The 26,643-nt window shown below is 47.2% G+C and overlaps 1 protein-coding gene across 2 annotated transcripts; it reads left to right on the top strand.

Moving 5' to 3' along the window:
• Positions 1-9,851: 9,851 nt before the first annotated feature.
• LOC132777312 (dromaiocalcin-1-like) lies at positions 9,852-25,032 on the top strand. Of its 2 annotated transcripts, XM_067468418.1 has the most exons (7): positions 9,852-9,962; positions 10,535-10,570; positions 16,034-16,114; positions 18,816-18,910; positions 19,629-19,766; positions 21,356-21,470; positions 24,812-25,032. In XM_067468418.1, exons 1-7 carry the CDS (start codon positions 9,890-9,892, stop codon positions 24,871-24,873), a joined length of 600 nt encoding a protein of 199 aa, XP_067324519.1. In that variant the 5' UTR covers positions 9,852-9,889; the 3' UTR covers positions 24,874-25,032. The 2 variants fall into 2 exon arrangements, with proteins under 2 accessions (XP_067324519.1, XP_067324520.1); XM_067468419.1 differs by lacking the exon at positions 10,535-10,570.
• Positions 25,033-26,643: the final 1,611 nt, after the last annotated feature.

Below are 26,643 nucleotides of genomic sequence, written 5' to 3'. Positions count from 1 at the left end.
CTTCCTCCCTTCTCTATGTCTCTCCTTCTTTCCCTTTTCCTTCAGCTTTCTCTCCTTTTTTTCCTTCTCTTCCTCTTTCCTTCCTTCCTTCCTTTGCTCTTTCCTTCTTTCTTTCACTCCCTCTTTCTCTTTCTTTCGCCCCTTCCCTCCCTCCTTCCCTCCCTCTTTCTTTCCGTCTTTCCCTCCTTACTTCGCTCCTTCTTTCCTTCCTTCCTTCCCTTTCCTACTTTCCTTCTCTCCTTCCTTCCTTCCTCCCTTCTCTACGTCTTTCCTTCTTTCCCTTTTCCTTCAGCTTTCTCTCCTTTTTTTCCTTCTCTTCCTCTTTCCTTCCTTCCTTCCTTTGCTCTTTCCTTCTTTCTTTCACTCCCTCTTTCTCTTTCTTTCGCCCCTTCCCTCCCTCCTTCTCTCCCTCTTTCTTTCCGTCTTTCCCTCCTTACTTCGCTCCTTCTTTCCTTCCTTCCTTCCCTTTCCTACTTTCCTTCTCTCCTTCCTTCCTTCCTCCCTTCTCTATGTCTCTCCTTCTTTCCCTTTTCCTTCAGCTTTCTCTCCTTTTTTTCCTTCTCTTCCTCTTTCCTTCCTTCCTTCCTTTGCTCTTTCCTTCTTTCTTTCACTCCCTCTTTCTCTTTCTTTCGCCCCTTCCCTCCCTCCTTCCCTCCCTCTTTCTTTCCGTCTTTCCCTCCTTACTTCGCTCCTTCTTTCCTTCCTTCCTTCCCTTTCCTACTTTCCTTCTCTCCTTCCTTCCTTCCTTCCTCCCTTCTCTATGTCTCTCCTTCTTTCCCTTTTCCTTCAGCTTTCTCTCCTTTTTTTCCTTCTCTTCCTCTTTCCTTCCTTCCTTCCTTTGCTCTTTCCTTCTTTCTTTCACTCCCTCTTTCTCTTTCTTTCGCCCCTTCCCTCCCTCCTTCCCTCCCTCTTTCTTTCCGTCTTTCCCTCCTTACTTCGCTCCTTCTTTCCTTCCTTCCTTCCCTTTCCTACTTTCCTTCTCTCCTTCCTTCCTTCCTCCCTTCTCTACGTCTTTCCTTCTTTCCCTTTTCCTTCAGCTTTCTCTCCTTTTTTTCCTTCTCTTCCTCTTTCCTTCCTTCCTTCCTTTGCTCTTTCCTTCTTTCTTTCACTCCCTCTTTCTCTTTCTTTCGCCCCTTCCCTCCCTCCTTCTCTCCCTCTTTCTTTCCGTCTTTCCCTCCTTACTTCGCTCCTTCTTTCCTTCCTTCCTTCCCTTTCCTACTTTCCTTCTCTCCTTCCTTCCTTCCTCCCTTCTCTATGTCTCTCCTTCTTTCCCTTTTCCTTCAGCTTTCTCTCCTTTTTTTCCTTCTCTTCCTCTTTCCTTCCTTCCTTCCTTTGCTCTTTCCTTCTTTCTTTCACTCCCTCTTTCTCTTTCTTTCGCCCCTTCCCTCCCTCCTTCCCTCCCTCTTTCTTTCCGTCTTTCCCTCCTTACTTCGCTCCTTCTTTCCTTCCTTCCTTCCCTTTCCTACTTTCCTTCTCTCCTTCCTTCCTTCCTTCCTCCCTTCTCTATGTCTCTCCTTCTTTCCCTTTTCCTTCAGCTTTCTCTCCTTTTTTTCCTTCTCTTCCTCTTTCCTTCCTTCCTTCCTTTGCTCTTTCCTTCTTTCTTTCACTCCCTCTTTCTCTTTCTTTCGCCCCTTCCCTCCCTCCTTCCCTCCCTCTTTCTTTCCGTCTTTCCCTCCTTACTTCGCTCCTTCTTTCCTTCCTTCCTTCCCTTTCCTACTTTCCTTCTCTCCTTCCTTCCTTCCTTCCTCCCTTCTCTACGTCTTTCCTTCTTTCCCTTTTCCTTCAGCTTTCTCTCCTTTTTTTCCTTCTCTTCCTCTTTCCTTCCTTCCTTCCTTTGCTCTTTCCTTCTTTCTTTCACTCCCTCTTTCTCTTTCTTTCGCCCCTTCCCTCCCTCCTTCTCTCCCTCTTTCTTTCCGTCTTTCCCTCCTTACTTCGCTCCTTCTTTCCTTCCTTCCTTCCCTTTCCTACTTTCCTTCTCTCCTTCCTTCCTTCCTCCCTTCTCTATGTCTCTCCTTCTTTCCCTTTTCCTTCAGCTTTCTCTCCTTTTTTTCCTTCTCTTCCTCTTTCCTTCCTTCCTTCCTTTGCTCTTTCCTTCTTTCTTTCACTCCCTCTTTCTCTTTCTTTCGCCCCTTCCCTCCCTCCTTCCCTCCCTCTTTCTTTCCGTCTTTCCCTCCTTACTTCGCTCCTTCTTTCCTTCCTTCCTTCCCTTTCCTACTTTCCTTCTCTCCTTCCTTCCTTCCTTCCTCCCTTCTCTATGTCTCTCCTTCTTTCCCTTTTCCTTCAGCTTTCTCTCCTTTTTTTCCTTCTCTTCCTCTTTCCTTCCTTCCTTCCTTTGCTCTTTCCTTCTTTCTTTCACTCCCTCTTTCTCTTTCTTTCGCCCCTTCCCTCCCTCCTTCCCTCCCTCTTTCTTTCCGTCTTTCCCTCCTTACTTCGCTCCTTCTTTCCTTCCTTCCTTCCCTTTCCTACTTTCCTTCTCTCCTTCCTTCCTTCCTCCCTTCTCTATGTCTCTCCTTCTTTCCCTTTTCCTTCAGCTTTCTCTCCTTTTTTTCCTTCTCTTCCTCTTTCCTTCCTTCCTTCCTTTGCTCTTTCCTTCTTTCTTTCACTCCCTCTTTCTCTTTCTTTCGCCCCTTCCCTCCCTCCTTCCCTCCCTCTTTCTTTCCGTCTTTCCCTCCTTACTTCGCTCCTTCTTTCCTTCCTTCCTTCCCTTTCCTACTTTCCTTCTCTCCTTCCTTCCTTCCTCCCTTCTCTATGTCTCTCCTTCTTTCCCTTTTCCTTCAGCTTTCTCTCCTTTTTTTCCTTCTCTTCCTCTTTCCTTCCTTCCTTCCTTTGCTCTTTCCTTCTTTCTTTCACTCCCTCTTTCTCTTTCTTTCGCCCCTTCCCTCCCTCCTTCCCTCCCTCTTTCTTTCCGTCTTTCCCTCCTTACTTCGCTCCTTCTTTCCTTCCTTCCTTCCCTTTCCTACTTTCCTTCTCTCCTTCCTTCCTTCCTCCCTTCTCTATGTCTCTCCTTCTTTCCCTTTTCCTTCAGCTTTCTCTCCTTTTTTTCCTTCTCTTCCTCTTTCCTTCCTTCCTTCCTTTGCTCTTTCCTTCTTTCTTTCACTCCCTCTTTCTCTTTCTTTCGCCCCTTCCCTCCCTCCTTCCCTCCCTCTTTCTTTCCGTCTTTCCCTCCTTACTTCGCTCCTTCTTTCCTTCCTTCCTTCCCTTTCCTACTTTCCTTCTCTCCTTCCTTCCTTCCTCCCTTCTCTATGTCTCTCCTTCTTTCCCTTTTCCTTCAGCTTTCTCTCCTTTTTTTCCTTCTCTTCCTCTTTCCTTCCTTCCTTCCTTTGCTCTTTCCTTCTTTCTTTCACTCCCTCTTTCTCTTTCTTTCGCCCCTTCCCTCCCTCCTTCCCTCCCTCTTTCTTTCCGTCTTTCCCTCCTTACTTCGCTCCTTCTTTCCTTCCTTCCTTCCCTTTCCTACTTTCCTTATCTCCTTCCTTCCTTCCTTCCTCCCTTCTCTATGTCTCTCCTTCTTTCCCTTTTCCTTCAGCTTTCTCTCCTTTTTTTCCTTCTCTTCCTCTTTCCTTCCTTCCTTCCTTTGCTCTTTCCTTCTTTCTTTCACTCCCTCTTTCTCTTTCTTTCGCCCCTTCCCTCCCTCCTTCCCTCCCTCTTTCTTTCCGTCTTTCCCTCCTTACTTCGCTCCTTCTTTCCTTCCTTCCTTCCCTTTCCTTCTTTCCTTCTCCCCATAATGTAGGGGTGCATCTACATTGCAGAATTAATGTGGTTTGGTACCTCTTTAACTGCCATAACTCAAAGTGATGGGATCCCGGGAATTGTGATGTTGAGCAAGAATTTGGGGATCTTTGCCAGGAGGCAGAGAACAATCAGACCCACCAGAGTTCATTTAAGGTCTAAAATCACTAAGGAAATTCATGAGGTTTGGGGAGAAAAATGTTTTAAAAAGTTTCCAAAAGTTCTAAAAGTTGATCAAAGTTCAAGGAAAGTTGCTGAATCCATGAGAGCAAAATGGGGAAGGTTTCCTAGAGTCCATAGGGTCTTTGGGAAGTGATTGCCAGCGCTGGAGGTCAAGATCCACATTGGAAAATGGAGAAAACTATAGCTCCCATTTCGTCAAGGACCGGGATGGTCCGTCAGCTTCCTGGAGGTCCCAAGGGATGACCACAACAGGTTCCCCAGGTCAACGGGAACTTCGGGCATCAAGGAAATGGCAGCAGCAATGCGACGGCAGTGGGGAGCCAGCTGGGCTCCATGTTGAGTTTTTGGGGGCAAAAAGGGTTATTCCCGGGGCAGAGGAGTTAGCGGAGTGAAAGTGAGATAGCCATTAGTCTTAGAACCAGAGAAGAATGGCACCAATTTTTGAGCAACCCATTGACTTGCGGATACGGTGACCCAATGGGTTTCCGTATCCGCGGTTCAGAGGACCGCGGTTCCCGGGCAGGCTGGCAGCGATCTGCAGCCGGGGAGAGGGAAAGTTCATGCAAGGAATAGTTTGGAGGTAGTGAAGGACACAAAGTAACACCACAGAGAGGGAAAAGTTGCAATTAATTTGATACTTTATTGGGGGAATTTGTTACAATGTTACAATGTTAGGAAGGGGGAAAGAAAGCAAAACAGAAGGAGAATATTTTAGTTTAAGCTGCTGCTGTGGCCAGATTCCATGGAAACTGGCTCAAGCGGGCAAAGGAGAACTGCGGAACTCCCTGCTGCTTGAAGGCAGGGAGTTCTGGGTTGTTCATCCTCAATTGTAGTGATTATTTGGAAACTATTTGGCAGGGACCTTGCAATTTCACGACTGGTGCTTATACTGTAACACACATAGATCTACTTCCTCTAAACATCCATCTTAATGCATCAAAACAATCTTGACAGATTAGAGAGATGAATGGCCAAAACTAACAAAATGAAGTTCAACAGGGACAAATGCAAGATACTCCACTTTGGCAGAAAAAATGAAATGCAAAGAGACAGAATGGGGGACAATGCCTGGCTCGAGAGCAGGACGTGTGGAAAAGATCTTGGAGTCCTCGTGGACAACAAGTTAAACATGAGCCAGGAATGTGATGTTGCGGCAAAAAAAGCCAATGGGATTTTGGCCTGCATCAAGAGGAGCATAGTGTCTAGATCTAAGGAAGTAATGTTCCCCATTCTCTATTCTGCTTTGGTTAGACCACACCTGGAATATTGTGTCCAATTCTGGGCACCACAATTCAAGAGGGATATTGACTCTAAGCTGGAATGTGTCCAGAGGAAGAGGGCGACTCAAATGATCAAGCATCTGGAGAACAAGCCCTATGAGGAGCGGCTTAGGGAACTGGGCATGTTTAGCCTGAAGAAGAGAAGGCTGAGAGGAGATATGATGATAGCCATCAAAACATTTATTTCGGTCATTGACCAGCACAGGAAATAGTGTCACGTTTCCTTACAAACCTGGCATGTTTGGTACATTAAAAATATAAATACAACTACTAAAAACACAATATGGGTGAGGGAGCAGAAGGGGAAACAGGGTAAAAACATACAATGTCCAGATCCATCACCAAATTGTAGATTCAGGGAAGACGATTACTGGACACACAGTTGACTTTTGGAACTAGTCATTCCCTGGCGGATTGTGTATGCTGCTGCACAAAACTTTGCGACATTGTAGGTTGTAGCTGAATTAGTATCCGCAAGTAGCAGGGAGGTATAGAATGGCCCTGAATGGCCTGGGTGCTTGTCTATCAGGGGTAAGATAAGCCTGGCACGGGTATCCCTGTAGAACGGACACTGAAGGAGCACATGTTCTATTGTTTCTACATGACCCGAGTCACAGGGGCAGAGTCTCTCTGGGAAAGGGATCTTCCGGTAGCGGCCTTCCTTCGAGTACAGCTGATGGGAGAGCGTGGCATCAGGCCAGGGTGAAAGCCCTCCGATGAATAGGAACCTCTAAGTATGTTAAATATGCCATAGGGGAGGCAAGGTATCTGCTGTCTTCACTGACAAGAAAGGTTGGAGCTGAGGCCAGATCTAGTTGGCCATGATGAGAGCCATGTATAAATATGTGAGAGGAAGCCACAGGGAGGAGGAGGGAGCAAGCTTGTTTTCCGCTTCCATGGAGATTAGGACGTGGAACAATGGCTTCAAACTACAAGAGAGGAGATTCCATCTGAACATGAGGAAGAATTTCCTGACTGTGAGAGCCGTTCAGCAGTGGAACTCTCTGCCCCGGAGGGAGTGTGGTGGAGGCTCCTTCTTTGGAAGCTTTGAAACAGAAGCTGAATGGCCATCTGTCAGGGGTGCTTTGAATGCAATATTCCTGCTTCTTGGCAGAATGGGGTTGGACTGGATGAAGGCCCAGGAGGTCTCTTCCCACTCTAGGATTCTAGGATTCTATGTTCAGCAGTGGAACTCTCTGCCCCTTGAGGAGTGTGGTGGAGGCTCCTTCCTTCTTTGGAAGCTTTGAAGCAGAGGCTGGATGGCCATCTGTCAGGGGTGCTTTGAATGCAATATTCCTGCTTCTTGGCAGAATGGGGTTGGACTGGATGAAGGCCCAGGAGGTCTCTTCCCACTCTAGGATTCTAGGATTCTATGTTCAGCAGTGGAACTCTCTGCCCCTTGAGGAGTGTGGTGGAGGCTCCTTCCTTCTTTGGAAGCTTTGAAGCAGAGGCTGGATGGCCATCTGTCAGGGGTGCTTTGAATGCAATATTCCTGCTTCTTGGCAGAATGGGGTTGGACTGGATGAAGGCCCAGGAGGTCTCTTCCCACTCTAGGATTCTAGGATTCTATGTTCAGCAGTGGAACTCTCTGCCCCTTGAGGAGTGTGGTGGAGGCTCCTTCCTTCTTTGGAAGCTTTGAAGCAGAGGCTGGATGGCTATCTGTCAGGGGTGCTTTGAATGCAATATTCCTGCTTCTTGGCAGAATGGGGTTGGACTGGATGAAGGCCCAGGAGGTCTCTTCCCACTCTAGGATTCTAGGATTCTATGTTCAGCAGTGGAACTCTCTGCCCCTTGAGGAGTGTGGTGGAGGCTCCTTCCTTCTTTGGAAGCTTTGAAGCAGAGGCTGGATGGCCATCTGTCAGGGGTGCTTTGAATGCAATATTCCTGCTTCTTGGCAGAATGGGGTTGGACTGGATGAAGGCCCAGGAGGTCTCTTCCAACTCTTTGATTCTATGATTCTATGATTTCTACCATAACAGTACAATGCAATAATATTGGTATTTGATTCTGGTTTAATGTTTGCACATTGGTAGATTTCAAATGGTATTGAGATGCTTTTAATGTAAGCCGCTTGGGGTCTCCTTGTGGAGAGACATTACAAATAGACATCATAATGCTATCATTAACATCCTAGTACTGCAAATACTGTTTCAGCTAAGCAGTTGCTTAGGGTGCATCCACACTGTGGAATTAATGCAGTTTGGCACCACTTTCACTGCCTTGGCTCAATGCTATGGAACCCTGGGAGCTGTAGTTTGGGAAGGCACTCTTGGCAGAGAAGGCGAAATACCTTGCAAAACTACAGCAGCAAATTAATGGGAAGTCAAAGATAGGAAATGAAAATGAATAGTAAAGTGAACCTGACGGGCATTACGCCTTATCCCTGAGCCATGGGCATTGAAGTGGTGCCAGACTGCATGACTCCCACAGTATAGATGCACCCCGAATCCCAATGGGGTTGGAGTGGGGGGGGGGGGGTTGTGGCCTATTTCTATGACTCTGTTGTTGCCTTTGATCCAAACCGCCATCATAAAGCTTTGATCGTGGAGTGTGATAGAATCGTAGAATCATAGAATCCTAGAGTTGGAAGAGACCTCATGGGCCATCCAGCCCAACCCCATTCTGCCAAGAAGCAGGAATATTGCATTCAAAGCACCCCTGACAGATGGCCATCCAGCCTCTGTTTAAAAGCTTCCAAAGAAGGAGCCTCCACCACACTCCGGGGCAGAGAGTTCCACTGCTGAACAGCTCTCACAGTCAGGAAGTTCTTAGAATCATAGAATCCTAGAGTTGTAAGAGACCTCATGGGCCATCCAGCCCAACCCCATTCTGCCAAGAAGCAGGAATATTGCATTCAAATCACCCCTGACAGATGGCCATCCAGCCTCTGTTTAAAAGCTTCCAAAGAAGGAGCCTCCACCACACTCCCTCCGGGGCAGAGAGTTCCACTCCTGAACAGCTCTCACAGTCAGGAAGTTCTTAGAATCATAGAATCCTAGAGTTGGAAGAGACCTCATGGGCCATCCAGTCCAACCCCATTCTGCCAAGAAGCAGGAATATTGCATTCAAATCACCCCTGACAGATGGCCATCCAGCCTCTGTTTAAAAGCCTCCAAAGAAGGAACCTCCACCACACTCCCTCTGGGGCAGAGAGTTCCACTGCTGAACGGCTCTCATAGTCAGGAAGCTCTTTCTCATGTTCAGGTGGAATCTCCTCTCTTGTAGTTTGAAGCCATTGTTCCCTTGCGTCCTAGTCTCCAGGGAAGCAGAAAACAAGCTTGCTCCCTCCTCCTCCCTGTGGCTTCCTCTCACATATTTATACCTGGCTATCATGTCTCCTCTCAGCCTTCTCTTCTTCAGGCTAAACATGCCCAGTTCCCTAAGCCGCTCCTCATAGGGCTTGTTCTCCAGACCCTTGATCATTTTAGTCGCCCTCCTCTGGACACATTCCAGCTTAGAGTCAATATCTCTCTTCGTGATGATCACGAAGTCTTCTTGCGATGGGACGATTAGATCAAAGGCGCATCTGGTCGGCTGAGCATCTGCTCTCCTCTCGGCCCAAACGCTTTGTGCCAAGGCCGTCTTCCCCATAAAACATATTGCAGTCGGACCCCTTGACGGAGGGACGACCGATTATTGCACCCTCCCAAGTGGAAAAGTACGCCTGTCCTGTCAGCCATAAAACGTTTATGACTTTGCAGAGAAACCAAACAAATAGTAAGTTCAATAAGCTTTGCAATTGCAAACGCAGAAAACATTGTGAGCCTTGTATTGTCGGAGGCTTTCATGGCCGGAATCACTGGGTTGTTGTAGGTTTTTTTGGGCTACATGGCCATGTTCTAGAGGCATTCTCTCCTGACGTTTGGCCTGCATCTATGGCAAGCATCCTCAGAGGAAGTGAGGTGTGTTGGAACTAGGAAAATGGGTTTATATATCTGTGGAATGACCAGGGTGGGACAAAGGACTCTTGTCTGCTGGAGCTAGGTGGGAATGTTTCAACTGACCACCTTGATTAGCATATAATGGCCTGGCAATGCCTGGAGCAATCTTTTGTTGAGAGGAGATTAGATGTCCTTGTTTGTTTCCTCTCTGTTGTTGTGTGTTGTAGAGCATGGGGAGCAGAATAGAGCATGGGGAGCAGGACTTCCCTGGACCTAGACACTAGACTCCAATGCACAATGGAAAAATAGATTAATTTTATTCCACATGTCTATTTATTATCACCCCTTGCGATGTTCCACACTTCTTTGTGCCCATCATCATCACTTTCGTATCCATAATTTTCTCTGTGCTTTCAATGTAAGTCATGCGCAAGAGTTTACATAAGGGTTGCGAACTGTGTTGCCCTAATGGGACCGGGGTTGTTGTTTTAGGAATAATGGGTTCTGCCCCCCTTTTTCTTTCTTTTTTCTTTTTTTTTGGGGGGGGGGAGGTATCAGAGAGCAGGGCAGGGAGGGTGCAGAATGTGTTTGCAAGGCTGCTGCTGTGGCCCATGTCCCAGATGTGGACCCTTTCCTCTCCTTTGATCCCCAAGCCTTGCCTTTGATCTGCTCCAAAACCCCCTTAATCCTTGTTTGCTGGGAAGGAGGGGGGGGGGGGCAGAAGAAGAAGAAGAAGGGGCCCCATTGGCCACCTGGCTTGCTCCAAAGGCCCCTCCCTCTTCCTAATCCAGGATCTGCCCCACACTCTGGGGAGGGAGCATGCCTATAAATGCCGCACAAGGCAAACAGTGTCCAGCAAACCGAAAGCCACATCTCTGCAAAACACAGACAGGTAAGCTTCTCACCTGCATCCTTGGCTAAACGGGCTCACCTGCAGACTGGGCAATATGGGAAACTTACTTTGGGGATAGCTGGGTTGCTGTGAGGTTTTCCAGGCTGTCTGCCCATGTTCCAGCAGCATTCTCTCCTGACCGTTCAGCAGTGGAACTCTCTGCCCCGGAGGGAGTGTGGTGGAGGCTCCTTCTTTGGAGGCTTTTGAACAGAGGCTGGATGGCCATCTGTCAGGGGTGCTTTGAATGCAATATTCCTGCTTCTTGGCAGAATGGGGTTGGACTGGATGATGGCCCAGGAGGTCTCTTCCAACTCTTCGATTCTATGATTCTATGATTCTATGATTCTATGATTCTATGATTCTATGATTCTATGACATTTTGCCCAGCAAACCCAGAGCTGCATCCCTGAGAAACACAGACAGGTAAGCTTCTCACCTGCATCCTTGGCTAAACGGGCTCACCTGCGGACTGGGCAATATGGGAAACTTACTTTGGGGATAGCTGGGTTGCTGTGACCTTTTCCTGGCTCTTCCCATGTTCCAGCAGCATTCTCTCCTGACATTTTGCCCAGCAAACCCAGAGCCGCATCCCAGAGAAACACAGACAGGTAAGCTTCTCACCTGCATCCTTGGCTAAACAGGCACACCTGCAGACTGGGCAATATGGGATACTTACTTAGGGGATCGCTGGGTTGCTGTGACCTTTTCCTGGCTCTTCCCATGTTCCAGCAGCATTCTCTCCTGACGTTACGCCTGCATCTTTGGCAAGCATCCTCAAAGGTTGTGAGGTCTGTGAGAAATGACGCCGTGGGGTCTGTATATACCTGTGGAATAATGTCCAAGGTGGGAGAAAGGAAGAACGCTGATCTGTTTGAAGCAAGTGTGAATGTTGCAATTAGCAAGCTTGAACAGCATTGGATATCCTTGCAGCTTCAAAGCCTGGCTGTTGCTGCCTGCAGGTATCCTCTGTTAGGCAGTGTTAACTGGCACTTGAATGTTGCAATTAGCAAGCTTGAACAGCATTGGATATGTATTGTTGAAGGCTTTCATGGCCGGAATCACTGGGTTGTTGTAGGTTTTTCCAGGCTATATGGCCATGTTCTAGAAGCATTCTCTCCTGACATTTCACCTGCATCTATGGCAAGCATCCCCAGAGGTAGTGAGGCCTGTTGGAACTAGGAAAATAGGTTTATATATCTGTGGAGTGACCAGGGTGGGACAAAGGACTCTTGTCTGCTGGAGCTAGGTGTAAATGTTTCAACCGATCACCTTGATTAGCATTTGATGGCCTGGCAGTGCCTGGGGCAATCTTTTGTTGAGAGGTGATTAGATGTCCTTATTTGTTTCCTCTCTGTTGTTGTGCTGTTGTAATTTTAGAGGTTTTTTTTTAATACTGGTAGACAGATTTTGTTCATTTTCATGGTTTCCTCCTTTCTGTTGAAATTGTCCACATGCTTCTTGTGGATTTCAATGGCTTCCCTGTGTAGTCTGACATGGTGGTGGTGAGAGCGGTCCAGCATGTCTATCTTCTCAAACAATATGCTGTGTCCAGGTTGGTTCAAAGCCTGGCTGTTGCTGCCTGCAGGTATCCTCTGTGTTAGGCAGTGTTAACTGGCACTTGATTGTTTGCTGTCTGGAATTCCCATTTTTCTGAGTGGTTTTCCTTTTTTTACTGTCTTGGTTCCGGCGTTTTTCACCAGGCTTGGGTCATTTTCATGGTTTCTTCCTTTCTGTTGACATTGTCCACATGCTTCTTGTGGATTTCAATGACTTCTTTGTGTCGCCTGACATGGTGGTTGTGAGAGTGGTCCAGCATGCCTGTGTCCTCCAATAATAGTATCCTGTGTCCAGGTTGGTTCCTATGGCTGACTTCTCTAGTTGGATTAGTCTGCAGTGCCATTCATGTTATGCTGGAGGTTTAACACAGCTGGTAAATAATCAGCAATTATAAGATTTGTCAACCAAAAGGTTGCAAGTTCGAAACCCCGGGTTGGCGTGAGCTGCCAACTGTCAGCCTAGCTCATTGTTTACCTAAGCAATTCGAAAACAGCTTTAGTTGTGATTAGACAAATTAGGTACTGGTTATTTATTTGTCATGTCAGGGCAACCAGTCAATTATATTACATTTCTAACAGAACAAAGCAAACAAACAGACAAAATACAAAATTTGCAAGCTTGGTAGTTGATTAAATGTCCTTTGAGCAGTACCTGGCCCCTTGGAGTGCCTCTGGTGTTGCCAAAAGGAGGTCCTCCCCTTGTGCATCATGTGGAAGAAGGGCTCAGGTTGCATTGCAGCAGGTGGTCAGTGGTTTGCTCCTCTCCGTACTCGCATGTTGTGGATTCCACTTTGTAGCCCCATTTCTGAAGGTTGGCTCTGCTTCTGTGTGCCCAGGGGAGAGTCTCTCATCTGGTATCACCCATGGATTGAAGTTCTGGGTTTGAGCCTGCCACTTTTGGACTCTCACTTGCTGGGGTGTTCCAGCGAGTGTCTCTGTAGATCTTAGAAAACTATGTCTTGATTTAAGTCGTTGACGTGCTGGCTGATACCCAAACAAGGGATGAGCTGGAGATGTCTCTGCCTTGGTCCTTTCGCTATTGGCTGCTTCTTCCTGGCGGATGTGGGGGAGGTGTTTTACAACGCCATAAAGGAAGAAGATCAGAAAATGCTGGGTGACCCAAAGGAAGGAGGAAGTCTTGATGGCTCTTCATCATTGAGGAAAGAGCAAGAGCACCCCCTGCAGTCGAGCCCAACCTTCTATGGCACCTCCTTCTGTTCTGTCTGTCTGTGTATTGTCTATACAAAGTGGCATTGAATGTTTGCCGCGTATGTGTACTGTGATCCAGCTGGAGTCCCCTTCGGGGTGAGGAGGGCAGAATATATATAAAGTATTATTATTATTATTATTGTTATTATTATTATTATTGTTATTATTATTATTATTCCTTGATTCGTGCCTGGGCAATGCTGCTGTGTTTGGGGGTCCCTATAGAGACTTCTTGCCCACATCTACACATTATGCAATAGACTCTTGCAGTGCTTCCAAGATCCCTGCTGTCCTTTGCTGAACGGAGCATTGGTTGGGTTTCCTTGGTGGGCTTGTAGATGGTTTGGGAGTTGTGCTTCTTCATTGGCTTCCCTATGCAATCAAGGCAGTGCAGACTAATTCAACCAGAGAAGTCAGCCATAGCAGAGCACTTGATAAACCACCTTGACAGATGTCCATCCAGCTCCAGAGAAGGAGATTGCGTTGCACTCCTAGCCATATATTTCACTCGAGTTGGAAGGGACCCCCAAAGGCCATCCAATCCAACCCCCTTCTGCCAGGCAGGAAGGTGCAATCAAAACACTCTCGACAGATGGCCATTCAGCTTCAGAGAAGGATATAGTGTTAGACTCATAGGCATATATTTCACTCGAGTTGGAAGGGACCCCCAAAGGCCATCCAGTCCAACCCCTTTTCGCCAGGCAGGAGGGTGCCATCAAAACACTCTTGACAGATGTCCATCCAGCTTCGGAGAAGGAAATTGCGTTGGACTCCTAAGCGTATATTTCACTCGAGTTGGAAGGGACCCCCAAAGGCCATCCAGTCCAACTCCTTTCCGCCAGGCAGGAGGGTGCCATCAAAACACTCTTGACAGATGTCCATCCAGCTTCAGAGAAGATTGCATTGCACTCCTTCACATATATTTTACTTGAGTTGGGAGGGAGCCCCAAAGGCCATCCAGTCCAACCCCTTTCTGCCAGGAAGGAAGGTGCAATCAATACACTCTTGACAGATGGCCATCAGTTTCAGAGAAGGAGATTGCGTTGGACTCCTAGGCATATATTTCACTCGAGTTGGAAGGGACCCCCAAAGGCCATCCAGTCCAACCCCTTTCTGCTGGGCAGGAAGGTGCAATCAAAACACTCTCGACAGATGGCCATTCAGCTTCAGAGAAGGAGATTGCGTTGCACTCCTAGGCGTATATTTCGCCCCCAAAGGCCATCCAGTCCAACCACTTTCCGCCAGACAGGAGGGTGCAATCAAAACACTCTCAACAGATGGCCATCCAGCTTCAGAGAAGGAGATTGCGTTGCACTCCTAGGCATATATTTCACTCAAGTTGGAAGGGACCCCCAAAAGATATCCAATCCAACCCCTTTCCGCCATGCAGGAGGGTGCAATCAAAACACTCTTGACAGATGGCCATCCAGCTTCAGAGAAAGAGATTGCGTTGGACTCCTAGGTGTATATTTCACCCCCAAAGGCCATTCAGTCCAATCCCTTTCTGACAGGCAGGAGGGTGCAATCAAAACACTCTCGACAGATGGCCTTCCAGGTTCTGCTTAAAGACTTCCACTCCTCAGAGGAGTTCATGACTCAACCATTTGGATCACTCTACCAACCTGCTGCTATACTTCTCCAGTTGTGATACTCAATACTGTCAGGAGGGATTGGATGGTGCCTTCCTGCCTGGAGGGAGGAGGCTGGATTAGATGACCTTTGGGGGTCTCACCCATCTCTAGGATTCTGTTATACTAATACACTCCGATGGCGCATTCTAGGGTTGCCTACCTGGCCTTGGGCTACCTGAGAATAGGAAGGACTGAGATGTTGTTGATTTATTTATTTATTTATGATATTCTCAAACCCCAGGGTGGGGGGTCTCGGTGTGGCTTCCAACCGGCAACAATTCGATATCTCCAATGTACACATAATAAAATCTATAGAAATAAAAATGTAAATTTTGTTTGTGGGATTAACATAACTCAAAAACCACTGGACGAATTATTGTCAAAGGCTTTCATGGCCGGAATCACTGGGTTGTTGTAGGCTTTTTTCCGGGCTATATGGCCATGTTCTAGAGGCATTTTCTCCTGACGTTTCACCTGCATCTATGGCGAGCAATCTCAGTGAAAATGAACAAAATCTGGCTACCAGTATTAAAAAAAACTCTGAAATTACAACAGCACAACAACAGAGAGGAAACAAACAGGGACATCTAATCACCTCTCAACAAAAGGATTGCCCCAGGCACTGCCAGGCCATTATATGCTAATCAAGGTGGTCCGTTGAAACATTCACACCTGGCTCCAGCAGACAAGAGTCCTTTGTCCCACCCTGGTCATCTTTCCACAGATATATAAACCCTTTTTCCTATTTCCAACAGACCTCGCTACCTCTGAGGATGCTTGCCATAGATGCAGGCGAAACGTCAGGAGAGAATGCCTTTAGAACATGGCCATATAGCCTGAAAAAAACTACAAGGACATCTAATCACCTCTCAACAAAAGATTGCTCCAGGCACTGCCAGGCCATCAAATGCTAATCAAGGTGGTCAGTTGAAACATTCACCCCTAGCTCCAGCAGACAATAGTCCTTTGTCCCACCCTGGTCATTCCACAGATATATAGACCCTTTTTCCTAGTTCCAACAGACCTCACTCCCTCTGGGGATGCTTGCCATAGATGCAGGCGAAATGTCAGGAGAAAATGCCTCTAGAACATGGCCATATAGCCCAAAAAAAACACACAAGAACCTAAGAGTCCTTTGTCCCACCCTGGACATCATTCCACAGATATATAAACCCATTTTCCTAGTCCCAACAGACCTCACTACCTCTGAGGATGCTTGCCATAAATGCAGGTGAAACGTCAGGAGAAAATGCCTCTAGACTATGGCCATATAGCACAAAAAAACCTACAACAACACACTGGACGAATTGACACCAAATTTGGACACAAGACACTTATTAGGCCAACGAGTGGCCATCACTCATAAAAAACACTGAAAAACACAGCAGAACAGACTTAAAAAGCCAAAAAACAAAAATACATAACAATGCTCTCTCTCACACACACATATACACAAATACATATACACAAATACACACACACACAAAACACATATACACAGACTGGGCCACAACAATGCATGGCAGGGGACGGCTAGTACATAATAAAATCCAATATTGACATACATTTAAAACATTAAATCACATTTAATTAATTAAAATCTGTTTCGGTTTGCATTTGCATTCGGATGCAAATGCAAATGCCTCCAAAACCAAGGCTGTGTCTCTTTCTCCAGATCTGCAGAACCCGAGGATGCCTTCGACCGCTGCCTTCTCCTTCTTCAGCCTCGGCCTCTTGGGCTGCCTGCTCAGCGGAGGTGAGTCCCCCTATTCCCTTCAAGCCCCCCACTGCCAAGAACAGGAACTCTGTCATGTCATGCCAGGGTATTTATATTTATTTATTGTGTCAGGGGCAGCCAGACAATTGCATTGCATTTCTAACACAGCAAAAACAAACAGACACAAAACAAAATTTGCACGCTTGGTAGTTGATTAGATGTCCTTTGACCAGTATCTGTTCCTGTGGAGTGCCTCTGGTGTTGCCGCAAGGAGGTCCTCCCTTGTGCATCATGTGGCAGGGCTCAGCGTGCATTGCAGCAGGTGGTCAAAGGTTTGCTCCTCTCCACACTCGCATGTCGAGGATTCCACTTTGTGGCCCCATTTCTTGAGGTTGCCTCTGCATCTCATGGTGCCAGAGCGCAGTCTGCTCACGCCTTCCAAGTCGCCCCGTCTTCTGTGTGCCCAGGGGGGAGTCTCTCATTAGGTATCAGCCATGGGTTTGAGCCTGCCACTTTTGGACTCTCGCTTGCTGAGGTGTTCCAGCGAGTGTCTCTGTAGATCTTAGAAAACTATTTCTAGATTTAAGTTGTTGGCGTGCTACCTGATACCCAAACAGGGGATGAGCTTGAGATGTCTCTGCCTTGGTCCTTTCACTATTGGCTGCTACTTCCCGGCGGATGTCAGGTGGTGCAATACCGGCTAAGCAGTGTAGTTTCTCCAGTGGTGTAGGGCGCAGGCACCCCCTGATAATGCAGCATGTCTCATTAAGAGCCACATCCACTGTTTGAGCGTGGTGAGATGTGTTCCACACTGGGCATGTGCACTCAGCAGCAGAGTAGCATAGTGCAAGGGCAGATGTCTTCACTGTGTCTGGTTGTGATCCCCAGGTTGTGCCAGTCAGCTTTCGTATGATATTGTTTCTAGCACCCACTTTTTGCTTGATGTTCAGGCAGTGCTTCTTGTAGGTCAGAGCACGGTCCACAGTGACTCCCGGGGATTTGGGTGCGCTGCAATGCTCCAGTGGGATTCCTTCCCAGGTAATCCTCAGAGCTCGGGATGCTTCTCTGTTCTTGAGATGAAAGGCACATGTCTGTGTTTTAGATGGATAGCCTCAGGGTGAGAGCCCTGCCTTGGAAAACACTCCCTTGTGTCAGATATAGAACACTATGGAATGACATTTGATGGACCTTCTGTTCCTGGTTTAAAAGTGTAATTTCCTGTTTAATTGTGCAGTTCTAGGTTGAGACTCTTGGGCCAACTTGGGCCCTCCAGGTGTTTTGGACTTCAACTCCCACAATTCCTAACAGCCAGTAGAGGGATCATGACTCTCTTGGAGGCAGGCCAATTAACATACTGAGACTTCAAATGCTCCAATGACAGTTTGTTGAATTTCTCACCATACAATGAGCAAAGCAGCAAAGATGCCCAACAGAGTCCTGATCCAATCAGGACATGGATCCTAGCTGGGTAGTTTTTAGCCACTCAGGAGCAGGTCAGCAGGTCAAATGAAGTAAAAATGCTCTGTAATTGTGGTTCATGGAGAAATAGGGTTAGAGCTGGAAAGTAATGTGAAATTTTTCCTAGTTCTTTCAATTCAACTTGTTTACTCAGATGAGGTACAACTTCTGTCAGTACTTTGGAGCGCTTTCTCCCTGCTGACATCCTCTCTGGCCATTGAGAATTAACCTCTGCTTTTGCCTTCTACCCGTCTATATCTGAGCTGGCCTATTAGGAAGCGAGACATGCCGGGCTTCTGAATTCATGGTTTTAGTGGAGCTGAAATCACTCAACATCAAGGTTCAACATTAGGCTGAGATGTAGGACATTTCTTAAAAAAAATTAACACACATTTCTTAAAAAAAATTAACACAGGTGCTGGTGTTATCCTACAAAGCCCTAAACGGTTCCGGCCCAAAATACCTTGCAGACCGCATCTTGGCCTACGAGCCCACGAGGACCTTGAGATCATCTGGGGAGGCCCTTCTCTCGGTCCCGCCTGCCTCACAGGCACGCCTGGCGGGGACGAGAGAGCGGGCCTTCTCGGTGGTGGCCCCCCGGCTGTGGAACTCCCTCCCTGCTGAAGTTAGACAGGCGCCCTCCCTTTTGGCCTTTCATAAGGGCCTGAAAACATGGCTTTTCGAGATGGCCTTCAACTGAGTGCTATGTTATTGGAAATGACGACCGGAATGGACTACGACTATGAGAATGATTATGTCCCCATGATATGACGAAGCGGATTTTTAGTATAAGTAGATGTTTGTAGTAGTAGAATGTTGGTTACTGTCTTGATTTATTGTAAATTGTCTTTTTCTATGTTGTTGTACACCGCCACGAATCGCCCTAGGGCTGAGAGCGGCGGTTAATAAGTGCAAGTAATAAATAAATAAATAAATAAACATACAAGGGGGAAAGGTGTAAAGGTTGGGTAAAAAAGAAAAAGGGAAGACAGGAGTTTTGGAATTAATGCAATATTCCTGCTTCTTGGCAGAATGGGGCTGGGCTGGATGGCCCATGAGGTGTCTTCCAACTATGACTCTATGATTCATTTTCCTCTGGTCATCAGTGTCAGCAGTTCAGCAACTTTTAATTACAGTTCATGAATTTTCCTTTTGTAGTTTTCCAGCTTTGAATCTTAGGATGGTATCTCTAGCCTCTATAGGTCTCAACCATACATCTTTCATACAATTCCATTCAAAGCAAACCTCATATTCGTCCATGACACTTTCTCTGTCCTTCCAGGCGTCCAAGCGGCCGACTGCCCCAAGAACTGGCTCTCCTACGACAGCCACTGCTACGGCTACTTCCCCCAGGAGCTGAACTGGCAGAGGGCCCAGGTGAGGGGCAGCGGAAGGGGTGGAATGGATGGGCTCTGGGGTGCCTTCGGCAAGCAAGGGGAGCTGCACCTTTCCCCCCATCAGCTCCTCCCCAGCTTTCTTAGCGGCAAAGTATCAGATATTTCTTCAGCCTGAAGCAGAGTTTGTCAGCTCAAAGTTCCAAGCAACATTAAAGTACTCTCTATAGTATGTGTACAATGCTTGCAATAAACAGCAATTGCAGGAGCTTCTTTCCACGGAAAGGCTTTGCCTTTTCTTGCAGCTATTTACAGTATTCTCGGCTCTCTCCAGAATCCTCCAAGTCTCCATACATCATCACGTCACCCAACACCAACTTATTCTGTTGCTGTTCTTAGATACACTTGCATGATGCAATGTTCCAGTCAAGCTTTCATGATCTTACACACCTGATGCAAACCTCACTTCAGGGTTTCCTCCTCCTCCTGCTTAATCACTTAAATTGTGACTCAGCACTTACAACACTTAAAGTAACCCAGCATTTTATCTTCAAGACAGGTTAGAATATTCTAAAACTTCAACACAAAGAACAGTTGTAATTGCCCAGATCTAATGGTGGTGTCGTACCCAACCAGAGACCTCTGCTATTTTCCTTGAGTTGGGCTTCTCTTCGTTAGAACACATTGGCTGCACAGCCCAGAAAATACACCACACCCCTGACCCATCTCTCTCTCTATCTCACTCTCTTTCCCTGGTGCAGGTACAGTGCAAGCGTAATGGGGGGAACCTGGCCTCCATCCTGGACGAGAACGAGCATGAGGCCGTGGCCACGTATCTGAGGCAGGCCCAGCGGTGGGATGATGAGGATGTTTGGATTGGGCTCTCCATCCCCAGCAGGGTGAGGCTGTGAGGAGTGAGGGGGGAATTGTGGAGTGGGAAGAGGCCCCCAAGGGCCATCCAGTCCAATGCCCTTCTGCCATGAAGGAAAAGCACCATTCGATCCCTCCTGACAGAGGACCATCCAGCCTCATAGACATTCACAGGTTCATGGAGAAATAGGGCTAGAGTTGGAAGGGACCCCCAAGAGCCATCCAGACTAACCTCCTTCTGACATAAAGGAAAGGCACAATCTGATCCCTCATTGCATCAAGTTTGTCATTCCAAGCTTTGGCAGCTTGTTTAGGCCCATACAGTCCTTTTTAAAGTTTACAAACAAGATGAGATCGCTTCTTGTCTATAAAACCTGGTGGTTGTTTTATGTATATCTCTTCCGTTATCACTCCATGTAAGAATGTTTGCACCAAATAAACTCACTTTGATAGATCCACAAATGTCACTGTGTAGTAAAGGCGATCCAGTCCAATCCCATTCCTCCATGCAGGAAGACACAATCTAAGCCCTCCCTGCATGCGGCCATTTAATCACATCAGCATTTGCATGTTCATGGAGAAACAGGGCTATAGAATCAGACTCCTTAAGTTGGAAGGGACCCTCAAGGGCCATCCAGTCCAACCCTACTCATGCCAGGCAGGAATATAAAATCTGATCCCTCCCAACAGAAGGCTATCCAGCATCATAGACATTTACTGGTTCATGGAAAACTGGAGCTAGAGTTGGAAGGAACTCCCAAGGATCATCCAACCCAACCCCCTTCTGACATGAAGGAAAAGCACAATCTGATCCTTCCCAACAGAGGGCCATTCAGCTTCATAGGCATTCACTAGTTCATGGAGAAGTGTAGGTTGCTTACCTGTAAACATGGTTTCCCGAGTGACCACCTGTGGATTTGCACCTATGGTAATTCTGCGCGCGCGCGCAGGCAGCATCGGACATTCTCGAGACCCTAAAAAACCGTTAGCTAAGCCACGCCCCCCTCCGACCACATAAATAGCCCCCACCAGAGCTAACGGTCAGTTCTTTAAAACCGCCACAAAGATCAGGCAGCTGGACATTGAGACTCGTTTACTTTTAATATCATTCAATGATCTATTTAATAGAGCCTAATTGTGAGTTTCCCGGCTTGAATAATGTCTCACACTACGGGCTTTAAGCGTTGTAGTTCATGGAGAAATAGGGCTATAGAATCAAAGCCTCTTCGAGTTGGAAGGGACCCCCAACCTTATTCATTCCAGGCAAGGAGATGCAATCCAATCCCTCCTGATAGAGGGCCATCCGGCCTCAGTTACATTTGCTGGCTCATGGAGAAATAGTGCTAGCCTTAATAGACTGTGAAATGGGACTTCTGCAGAGAAAGCAGAAGGTGGATTCGAACTCAGAGCCACGATAGCCAGCTTTGATTGGCAGATGCGGCTCACCTGGGTTTCTTTGTTTCCCTCCCTGGAGATGCCCAGGATCCACATTTACTCTGGTGACCTCCCATTCAAAGACAAACTAGGGCAGACCCTCCTTAGCACCTGAGATCATTAACATTCAGCGTGAGGATGATGGCGGTAGTCTTGCTAAAAGGGTCCCCTTTGCTTCCCTCAGAGCCGGGTCTGGACCTGGGCTGATGGGAGCCAGTTGGACTACGCTGCTTGGGAGAAGAACAAGAGCTACTTCGCCCTGAAAGGGGAGCACTGCGCGCTCCTGGAGGAGTCTTCCGGTGAGTTCCAGGGGAAATCACATTAAGAGTGCCTTTCATTTTTGGAAGTCATTAGTATGTTTAACTCTGTTTTAATATTTCTGCCTTGAAGATGTTGGCTTGCACCATTTCTCAATGTTGTGAGTGGCCTTGCATCTCAGTCAAGAGACAAATGCAGGGCACAACAACAACAACACTATGTAACAAAAATTGAAATATTTTCTGTTCCTGATTCCAAAGTATTATTAATTGTGCAGTCTTACTTTGAAAGTAGTTGTTATCCTCCAGGAACTTCATTTTTGTGGCACAAACTGTGTTAAATTGGTTGAGACTCAATGATGAGATATTTATTGGAAGACTATCGCAAAATGTTCTATAGAAGGATGATGTCCCTCCCGCAAAGACAAAGTTTTGGCAGCTTAATATACTTTTCTCATGTTTTTATGGTAGTGCAAATTAAGATATGACATTTATAAATCAGGAACAAAAATTGTGTTACGTAGTAATAGAGAAGGTGCATCTACACTATAGAATTAATGCACTTTCATAGAATCAAAGAGTTGGAAGAGACCTCCTGGGCCATCATCCAGTCCAACCCCATTCTGCCAAGAAGCGGGGAAATTGCATTCAAAGCACCCCTGACAGATGGCCATACAGCCTCTGTTTAAAAGCCTCCAAAGAAGGAGCCTCCATCACACCCTGCGGCAGAGAGTACCACTGCTGAACAGCTCTCACAGTCAGGAAGTTCTTCCTCAGGTTCAGGTGGAATCTCCTTTCCTGTAGTTTGAAGCAATGGCTCCTTTGTGTCCTAGTCTCCAGGGCAGCAGAAAGGAAGCTTGCTCTCGGCTGGAGGCTTTGATACCACTTTAACTGCCCTGACTCAATGCTATGGGATCCTGGAAGCTGTAGTTTTCCCAAGTCTTTAGCCGGCAGCTAATGATTTGGAAGATGTATTATATGAAAACTGCTAATAGTATTACAGTTCCCTTTGAATATCTCTAAGTTGGCAGCTGTCATATCATATGGCAGAGAGTTCCGCAAGTTAATTGTGCTGGAACACAGCTTTGGAGACTAATGTGTTTAGAATCATAGAATCCTAGAATCCTAGAATCCTAGAATCCTAGAGTTGGAAGAGACCTCCTGGGCCATCATCCAGTCCAGCCCCATTCTGCCAAGAAGCAGGAATATTGCATTCAAATCACCCCTGACAGATGGCCATCCAGCCTCTGTTTAAAAGCTTCCAAAGAATGAGCCTCCACCACACTCCGGGGCAGAGAGTTCCACTGCTGAACGGCTCTCACAGTCAGGAAGTTCTTCCTCATGTTCAGGTGGAATCTCCTCTCTTGTAGTTTGAAGCCATTGTTCCATTGAGTCCTAGTCTCCAGGGAAGCAGAAAGGAAGCTTGCTCCCTCCTCCTCCCTGTGGCTTCCTCTCACATATTTATACATGGCCTTCATCATATCTCCTCTCAGCCTTCTCTTCTTCAGGCTAAACATGCCCAGCTCCTTAAGCCGCTCCTCATAGGGCTTCTCCAGATCCAGAAGGCCAAGCATTGTTCCTTTCACACAATAAAATGATCTAAAGCCACTACCTTTTCATTGCAAGAGTGTAAGACTGTAGGATCTGTATAGCAATATTAAATAACCACTCACAAGTCGTTCTTGCTTTGGAATTGATCTATTGCTTGTTCCTCTGCAGCAAAGAAAGACACTACTGACTTTTTCCCACCACCACTTCCTTTTATACACCTTTCCTGCCCATCTCCCCCTCTTCTCAGTTTCCTTATTAGAGCTTGTTGCTTCACAAGTTCCAAAACAAGGTCTGCAGTGCGCTCTGCTGGCTTCAAAATGTCAAAGAGAGAGGCGAAAAAACCCACAAGAACTGAGAGAGAATTGAGTCAGCCAGGGTGATTCAGTCAGGCTATCACGGAGGGAATTTGTGATGTCTTCATGCTGTCAGAAATTGAGACATATGAGAGATTCCCTCCCTACTTTTTGGAAGAATTCCTCTCTGTCCAGCTCCACCAAAATTAGGCAATTTTTAAAGATGGGCTCTTTCTCTACCCAAAGTAATGCACCATCAAGTAAGCTACCACATATTACCCTTCCATATAGATATGGCATTGTGCTATTGTATGCAATATATGCCAGAGTAAGTTTCCCAACTTTCTGTAAGAAGAATTAATGGCTGGATTTGAGTGGAACTGAGCACTCCTTGGGATATGTTTATATCAAGAGTCCTGCTAAGTGAAATATCCTTGATGGCAGGAAGAGAAATGGTTCAGAGAGGGAAGTGAAGGGCGGGTTTGGTAGAGAAGCATGAGGCTTTGCGGGGCATTGCATGAGGCCCCTCTAAAATCCCATGTACACATAACGGCACAAAAACATTCCTCTGGATAGAGAGGGATGCCAGCTTTGGTCCTTTGAGGTCTTCCAAAAGGGAACCCCAAAGGCCATCCAGTCCAACCTCCTTCTATTTTGGCAGGAAGATTTATTAATTTATTTATTGACTATTTCTATTCCACCCTTCTCACCCCCACAGGGGACTTGGGGGATCACAATGCACCTATATATGGCAAACATTCAATGCCGTAGACACACAACATATGTGGACAAACACAGAGGCTATATAACTTTCCAGCTTCATGAGAGTAGTATGCTTTTTGAATTCAGGCCACCGGGGGAGCAGTTACTTCACCATCCACTTGGGACACAGATGAGTTATATGGTGTCGTAAATTAGTTAAATTAGCTTCCTCACATAAGCAGTACCCAAATTTCCTACTTGATAGATGCAACTGTCTTTCAAGCTGCAGAGGTCGACAGCGAGCTAGACAAATGGTCAGGAGCTTATTCCGACCCGGCCTGGCTTTGAACTCATGACTCATCTTCTTTTCTTTTCTTTTTTTGGAGGGAGGAGAGGGCATTGCACTTGGGGATTTGGGGGTCTTCTTGGGCAAAAAGTGGTACCTAAATTTCCAACTTGACAGATGCAACTGTCTTTCAGGCCGCAGAGGTCGACAGCAAGCTAGACAAATGGTCAGGAGCTTACGCCGACCCGGGCTGGCTTTGAACTCATGACCTTTCAGTCAGTAGTGATTTTAATGCAGTTGACTCCCAACCACGCACACAATATTGTTTGTGATTACAGTGAAATTGAACAGTATAACAACAAGTGTATACAATTATATGCTGAATTCTATTATTGTCTGTTTTCTGTAAAAGTGGGACATTTGTTGTGCTTCCCAACCAGCTGCACCACAACCTGGTCCACGCAATCAAAGCACCCCCAACAGATGGCCATTTGCTGAACAAGGGACCCCCCAAAGTGACTCATCTTCCCATCTTTCTTCTCTTTCCACAGGGTTCCTGCAGTGGGACAACGAGTCCTGCTTTGACCGCAACCCCTTCCTCTGCAAAGTCTAGGGCTGTTCCCACAAAGGCCGTGCCCTGGTGACCTGGCGTGACCCTTGCCCTCTTGCATGTCTGCCTTCCCCACTTCCTGCTCCGTCTCCCATCCAACACGTTACCCTCCCTTTCCACATCGTGTCCCAGTCTTGTGGGATCCAAAATAAAGTGGCTTCTGAGCACATAGCACATGTGATCCATTTCATCTTTTTTGGGGAGGGGAAGGAGAGGGCATTGCACTTGGGGATTTGGGGGTCTTCTTGGGCAAAATCCCCCCAACAAATGGATCATTTCCCATCCTTTCCACTGGTGGAAGTCTTCAGGAAACTTCATTGATGGGGTTTCAGTCCATAGTTAGCTATTGCAATGTGGCGGCACTTAAGTGCAAACATGTGTGTGTGTTGTACATCCATCATCTTGCTTCATATCACTTTGCATTCCTTTGGGGCAAACATTGCCAGTGGTGGGCGGGGCCAAAGCTGCAAGTAGGAGCATAGGCGACCCTAGATAATTTTCAACGGTAAGCAAACAGTATTTTGGCGCCCCACCCCCCAACCAATCATTGATATATATTTTCTTTCGTTGTGGGAGTTCTGTGTGCCATATTTGGTTCAATTCCATCATTGGTGGAGTTCAGAATGCTCTTTGATTGTAGGTGAACTATATATCCCAGTAACTACACTTGCAGCACTTGCTCCCTTGCCTGGGCCGCTTTGGGTCTGGAGGCGTGCCTGAAGACCCCGGCGTGTGCACCAAAAGTCACCTCTTCTCCTGACTTTCTCTTCAGCCATTGGGACCAAGAGAGAGAGAGAGAGAGAGAGAGAGAGAGAGGTGGAGATGCCCACCTTTCCTGAAGGTAGGCATAAAAAACAAAGGAGGGAGCGGAGGTGGGAGATACCTCCAGCCGGAGGGGCTCTCTCTCTCTCTCTCTTGGTCCCAATGGCTGAAGAGAGAGAGAGAGAGAGAGAGAGGTGGAGATGCCCACCTTTCCTGAAGGTAGGCACAAAAACAAAGGAGGGAGCGGAGGTGGGAGATACCTCCAGCCGGAGGGGCTCTCTCTCTCTCTCTCTCTCTCTCTCTCTTGGTCCCAATGGCTGAAGAGAAAGTCAGGAGAAGAGGCAACTTCTGGTGCGCATGCTGGGGTCTTCAAACACGCCTCCGGACCTGAAGCGGGCCAGGCGTGGTGGCTCCGCCCCTTGGCCCACCCGCGGATTGGGGAGAGGAGAGAAGGCCGGGGGAATCAGGAAAGGGAGCCAGTCATGGGGAAGGGAACAAACGCGGAGAACAATTGAGCGCCGGCTCTGCTCGCGCACCTGGTGGCCGGGTGGAGCAGGAATGAGAGAAGAGGGAAGAGGATCGCCCGGCAGCGAGGCAAGAAAGCCAAGGCTCCACCCCGATTGTGAGCTGAGGGGGCGCTCCTCAAGTAGCGTTCGAGGGGCATTTACAGAGGCACCTCTGTGCCCCTGGCAAAAAAAGTGTTCTGCAACCGCTTACTTCGCGTAATGGATGAGCCGCCCCTGAGTAGGAGCCAGAACAAACACCACCTCATTCATTCATTCATAAAATCCTTGAGTTGGAAGAGACCTCATGCGCAGAGGCGGCCCTAGGTAATTTTCAATGGTAAGCAAACAGTATTCCCCCTCCCCCAACCAATCACTGAGATATATTTTCTGTTCGTTGTGGGAGTTCTGTGTGCCATATTTGGTTCAATTCCATCCTTGGTGGAGTTCAGAATGCTCTTTGATTGTAGGTGAACTATACATCCCAGTAACTACAACTCGCATATGT

This window comes from Anolis sagrei, chromosome 5, assembly GCF_037176765.1.
Source record: "Anolis sagrei isolate rAnoSag1 chromosome 5, rAnoSag1.mat, whole genome shotgun sequence".
Classification (NCBI taxonomy): Eukaryota; Metazoa; Chordata; class Lepidosauria; order Squamata; family Dactyloidae; genus Anolis; species Anolis sagrei.
The sequence above is the reverse complement of the archived record's forward strand: the minus strand, read 5'-3'. Positions and strand labels throughout refer to the sequence as shown.

Bases quoted from the DNA above. Each gene is read 5' to 3' on its own strand.
- LOC132777312 (XM_067468418.1), top strand. From the start codon at position 9,890: ATGCCTATAAATGCCGCACAAGGCAAACAGTGTCCAGCAAACCGAAAG. The intron at 9,963-10,534 runs GTAAGCTTCTCA...CATTTTGCCCAG, and splicing joins TCTCTGCAAAACACAGACAG to CAAACCCAGAGCCGCATCCC. The intron at 10,571-16,033 runs GTAAGCTTCTCA...CTCTTTCTCCAG, and splicing joins TCCCAGAGAAACACAGACAG to ATCTGCAGAACCCGAGGATG.